At 53.2% G+C, this 6000-nt stretch overlaps 1 protein-coding gene across 1 annotated transcript in view; it reads left to right on the top strand.

Annotated features, from left to right (window-relative positions):
• Window positions 1–2971: 2971 nt before the first annotated feature.
• BESB_067260 (ATPase family associated with various cellular activities (AAA) domain-containing protein) overlaps window positions 2972–6000 on the top strand; it is a gene marked incomplete at both ends in the record, with an annotated part of 41559 nt that continues 38530 nt past the window's right edge. The window contains 2 exons of the mRNA XM_029365119.1: window positions 2972–3160; window positions 5309–5740. Of these exons, the coding sequence (XP_029218702.1) occupies window positions 2972–3160; window positions 5309–5740 (621 nt within the window). The remainder of the gene's footprint in view (window positions 3161–5308; window positions 5741–6000) is intronic.

The raw sequence follows: 6000 nt of genomic DNA, 5'->3' as shown, positions 1-6000 counted from the left end.
CCCGCCGCAGCTCGCTTGGTGTCGGAGTTTGCAAGACGCAATGGAGTGCGCCCGCCTTTTCCGCTGTATCGTAGAGAGATCGGGCGCTTTGAAACCGTACCTCACCCTGCAAGGTCTTCCACGCTCCAGAGCTAGCAAAAACCCGCGGGGGTGGGCACAAATTCGGGTCTGGCAGCACCCATCCTGCGTCAGTCCTCAGCTCGCCCCCGAGTGGCTTTCTTCAGGGAGACGCATTTCATAGCCGATCACCTCCGATCCGCTCTCATCTTTCCCAAAGTGGCTTTGCAGTGCATGGCCTGAAGCCGGAAAGACTTCAGTGGACAGAGACTCGGTGTCTGGAAGCAAGAATTACAGCATGCCGCTCGCATCTAACCACGTGCAGCTGCATACGCATATATATATATATATATATATATATATATATATATATGCTTTTGGGTGTGCTGAAGTTTTCCCAGATTCTATAGTCCGTAAGGAATGGAAGATCAGGGCTCGACGTCCCTGGGCTGCCTTTTTGAAGTGCAAGCTGGGGTGTGATTCGACTACGGACGATCCTGCCTCCAGTTTCACGTCTTTGGAGGCTTCGCTCATGGAACTTCCACAGTCGGTGATTCCCCGTCTTTTCGCTAGACTAAGCGTGTTCTGGGGCTGTCAAGCTGAAGAGGTTGCCGCGTCTCCGTTCAACCTGAATGGCGGCGAAGACAATACTTCATATCTTGCTCTGATTAGGTCTCCCGCGCGTTTCATCACCCCCCTCGTTCGCTGCGTTTCTGGAAAACCAACGCCACGAAGCGTTCGCGTCCAGACCTTGCGCCCCAGTTTTTCGCCTGCATTGTTCGCGATTCTTGCGCACACGCACGCGGCTTCTCAGTTTCGCTCACTCCAGCGGCGTCGGCTACTGCCCTTCTCTGTCGCGGAAAAACTGCATGCCTGTGAATAGCTGCGCCAGGGTTCTCCACCCCGTACACAGATTCTTCGCCACCCTCCTTTTAGGCGCTAGATTACCTCGGTAAAGCATGAAGGGTGTGTCAACTCAGTGCCACGGAGCCTCCTTTTCAAATATCCAGTTAGATCGGCGAGACTTCTGACAGCTGACATGCAGGCGCCCGTTTATTCCATATCCTGAAACGGTCAGTGCACAATAGCGGGAGACACGCGGGCCGACTCCGTTGTGGCGGGCAAGTTTCAGTTTGCAGCTGGACGGGAACAGAACTGCAACAAGGTCTGGCCTCTCCTGCAAACTGCTGGGGCGTGCCTCGATGTACATGCGTATGTATCAACATATGCCTGTGTTTGGCACCGCATACTTCTGCTGGAGGCCGGATCTCCCTGCCGACTTCCCTTATCTACCTTATTCTGTCGACCAGAGGCTGCTAACCTTGGAGACCAGATGCGGTTATTGGTACGACCAGGGGTGTAAACAACAACTTTCCCTCCTCTTTTCAAGGGCAGCCAAGAGCGCACTGGACACCTTGGAAACCGACGAGCTCTACCAGCCAGCTAACCCTATCTCCAGCTAAACTGATTCCAGGGTAGATAAAAGCAAGGCTGTTGAAAAGCAAAGACAACGCTTCCCGGAGCACGTGCCTGCGATCACACATGCGCAGAGGCGCTTCATGGCCAGCGTTGCAAGACCTCAGACGAAGTACCCATGTCGTAGTTTGCCGCATATTTGTGGACTCAAACGTGGAGAAATCTAGGTCTGCACTCCAACGGGTCATTCACACAACGCGGTGATCCGTGAAGACTATGATTTTCGTCCCGAGCTCAACTGTCAGCTCGCGGCTCGCCAGCCGCCCTGCGCACCTCACCTGTCGTCTTCCTTTTCGAAAAGTCACGGGCGTGCTTTCGAAACGATCGACCTTTCCTCTGAGGCGTTTTCCTTCCGCTCTTCTGTCTGTCGGCAATGAAATACTGAGAAAACGCAGACTGAATGAGAAGGGAGAGGCTTGTCACCTCTTTCGCACATACTCGCACACTGTCGAACCGCAAGTAAGCCAGGGCCCTGTGGGTATCGATCGGTCAAGACAACGGGGAGAGCTCTTTCGCGAGACATCATCCGATCGCTGGAGAGAAAGCTGTTCGTTTTTTTCGATTGCTCGAATTTTTCCTTTTCATGGGACTTGAAGCAGAGCATGGCGAATGACTCGCACGATTGTCGCGAAAAGGCGAGAAAGTTACACGCACTAGTTGTCTTCCGCGGAAGGCGACGATGGACATGACGTGATGACTTTCCTTCGATTTAGAATTGAAACAGTTTGTCTGACGAAAGGCAGAGATCTCCTATGCCGACTCTGCTTCAGACTCCGAGTGCTGTTCCCCATGCTTATGCTGACTCTGCTTCAAATTCTGAGTGCTGTTCCCCATGCTTTTTTCTTTTGTCTCCTCTCGCCCTCTTGGGTGTCTCCTGTGTCTCTATCTCCTCATCCGTCGCTCGTGCGCATCGGTTTCTTTTCACTCGTTTTTCGTTGTCGCTCGCGTTGGGTTCTGGGCTTTCGAGCATGTGACTCAGGAGTCGAGGAGTTTGCCTGGCGTTCAATGACGTAATCTTCTCTCTCAAGCAGCCCCTCAGAGGCCTTGTGTCTTGTGGCCAGGGAAACCGCGTGTCAAATTCACGTCGTTGAAGACGTTTGCCAGTCGTATCTAAGCACAAAACTGGCGCCCTGCAAACACACGCATTTCGTGCATATATGTGTATATATACTCCCAGTTCCACGTGATCTCAGGCTGCGCTGTTTTATTGTCGGTGCGTTTCGTCTCTGCGTTCATTTCTGATACAGCTGCGCTGCTACCAGTGTCAACACTCTCTGCTTTTCGCCCGTCTCCGTCCCTCCTCCGGGCTTCCTTTTAAGTGAACCGAATTTGCCACTTTCTGGCGGATCTGAGGAAGCTGCATGCCCCTCCTTCGTTACGCATATCTCTCTTCCGTTTTTTTTCCCTGTTTTCCTCTCCCTTCTCGCTGCGTATCGTCATGGACATCGACGCCAGCGACACCTCGCAACGTCCACACCCCGAAGTCGAGCCGGAAGGCACGATGCGAATAGCAGAAACAGAGTTCTCAGGGGCCTCCGAGAGTCAAATGGACAGGGAGAGAGACCAGCGACAGACAGAACTGACGTCGCGGCTCTACGTGGGCGCGCGAGCGCCTCCAGATGCGCCGGTGAGTCTGGAATGGAAAAAAATGTGCATATTTGCGTCAGCAAACTTAACCGAAAACGTCTGCAGACAGATACGGCATTCAAGCTCTCTACACGACGCACGACCTCGTCAGAGAGCCAGAGTCTGCAAGCGTTAGCAGTGCCCCGCCGAAAGCCCTTTGGGAGATTTGATGGATTTTAGCGAGTCGTACATTACAGAATTTGTAGGCAAGTAAGTGACTAAAGAACCTGTGGAACGGCGTCAAGAAGAATAATTAAAAAGCTAACTTTGCTCTCCCACTGCATTTAGTAAGTTAACATTGACTGTGTAGCGTATTAGGCGGTGTTAAGGTAATCCCATTTAAGTCGCCCTAGACAAGAGGAACTTGACAAGCAAGAACATATCTATATAAGTGACAAGGACGTGAGTCTGCTGGAATTTATAATACAAAGTCGCACTCAAGGCTTGCTTAATGACCTTGTAGAACACGTACCAGTAAGCTACAAAGTGTGTGGATCGCATGTGTCTTTGAAAGCGCGCCCTCGTACAATCTAAAGTGAAGTCGGGTATAGAAATAGCTTCATCAGATACACGAACTGAACTAGCTTTTTGGTTTGTAGTGTACCATATAGAACCAAGGAAGACGTGCTGCGGAGCACATGGTTTTTTTTCGTCTTTAAAGTTCCCGAGACAACTATGGATCTTCGAGAAGCGTCGCGGCGCCGGGGAGTCACGGTTCTCTGCAGCTTTCCCGTTAGACGGCTGCGACAGCCGTTTTGCTGCGGTGAAATTCGTCTAAGAGTAATTGATTTTCAACGGATAGGAAAAGGCATCCAGAATTCGTTCGCAATTCGTTCGATTCACCCTCCGCCCTGCTGCCGCTGCGCGCCGCTCATATCAACGGAATAAAAGCTCGAACTCTTACCAGACCACATGCTACATCAAGCTATAGAGTATCGACGAGGGACCAGAGAGACTCTCTTCTGTAGCGCCGTTCCTGGTTCCCGCGAAAATAGCTAGGCGGCGGATATTTCAAGATTCTTACCTGTAGAGGCGATGTAGATAATTTCATATTTCGAAGGGAGGCGTCCTGCAAAGGGCACGGGGACGGATGATGAGAAAAGTAATCTCGTTCGACCCGCGCGAGTATAGGGAGCTTTCATCGCTCTAGACTGGTTCTGCGCCTCCTAGCAAGCGGGGGCGCTGGATCTTCTCTGAGATTTTCAGCACATTTAGAGGCACTGCGCCCTGAGTACTTTCAAAGCCGTACTCTCTTCGCCACGCTCTGCGCGACGCCTCAATCCAAAAACTTGCAAACAAACCCTAGGAAAGAGAGACATCATCTGGTGTTTCTTTTGAAGCCGTAGAACGAGGAGGTCAAAATGAGACTTGACGGCTGCACGAAAGAGACGCAGGCGCACCTCAGAAACGAAACCAAAATAGAGTATAGGTAGCATGAGGGGCAAGGCGAACAGGAGGCCCGGAGCCAGAAACTATAGAATATGGACTTGAGAAGCAATGCCGAGCAAGACCGGAGACGCGGGAAGTGCGACTCCCTCCGCGACACCTCGAAATGTTATTCATCCGTAGAGCATCTGAACGCTGGAAAACAAGACTTTTTGTCTACATCCTGAAAATTATGGACACCATGAGTCGCTCTCCTCTCTCAGCTCACCTGCACGCGCAGAGGCCTGCATGGACTCTGCGTACACGTGTACTGGTGTGTAAATTTTTTGTAATCAAACTTTGGATTCCGTGTTTTCTTTATCGAGCACAAAGACCGCTTCATCATCACATAGATATATATAAGCATATATGTAGGGTTCACCCTAAACCCTACGTATACGCATATATATATCTATGTGATGATGAAGCGGTCTTTGTGCTCGATGAAGACAACAGACGGCTGGTGGTGGACTGCTGTGCAGCGAAAGCAAGATGCTTGTTAAAAGCTTAACTAAAGCGGGATTGAGGACAGGGATTCAGCCTCTACAGCGAGCGCCTGCGCGCAGGAGCGCGGTGGCGAAGACCAAGTCAATTCCTCGACTTGAACACGCAGAATGGAAGTCGGTCACGCCTCTACTTGACTGTCTCTGTCTTTGTGGGCCCTGGGTTCGTTGTCACTCGCTCCGCCTAACCTACTCTCTGTAGTGCGCCTGTCCTCCTTCAGGCCTCCGCGAGCTCGTCGCCCGCGCGCGTCTCGGCGCTCCCGCCCGGACGCCTCACGCAGCTCGGCGGCCCAGCAGTTTTTTCGGCGCGGGGCTGCCTCGTCGATTCATCAAGTTTGCTTCTGCGGGAGAGACAGCGCGCGCGCGAGCTTGAGAGAGCTGAGGCGCGGTTTCTCGCAGCTACGCCGAATGCCGAGCGGCGCCGCGTCGCCGCGCCGGGACCTGGGGGCGCGCCCTCCTGTCTCTTCGCCACCGCCTCGCCCTGGCCGTCTCCGGCGGGGCCCGCGCACGAGGCGCAGACAGAGCCCTGCGGGCCCGTGTCCCTCGTCGTTCCGCACACAAACGTCTTACCGCTGAACGTGATCGCCCAGGAGACTGAACGCACTGGCTCAGGAAGCGAACGAGCGCGGCTCCGGCGAGTCGAGAACCGTGAGGTACGCGCCAGCGCGTGCAGCTGGGAGAAGTCGGCACAGGCGGGCGACGGCGACAGGAGGCGAGACAGCAGATTAGTGGAGACAGCGCACGTAAGAGATGCCAAGAAAGCGCCGCTGGCGCGCCTTCACCCCGCGCCCGCGCAGACATACGCAACGCAAGGACCCCCTTCACGTGACGACGGCGCGTGACGCAGCGGAACTCTGAAAAAACCCAACTGGAGTATTCCATTTGCACCAATATTCAATTAGCGAAATGGCAG

This window comes from Besnoitia besnoiti, chromosome VI (assembly GCF_002563875.1).
Source record: "Besnoitia besnoiti strain Bb-Ger1 chromosome VI, whole genome shotgun sequence".
NCBI lineage: Eukaryota > Apicomplexa > Conoidasida > Eucoccidiorida > Sarcocystidae > Besnoitia > Besnoitia besnoiti.
This window is presented reverse-complemented; position numbering and strand designations above follow the sequence as displayed.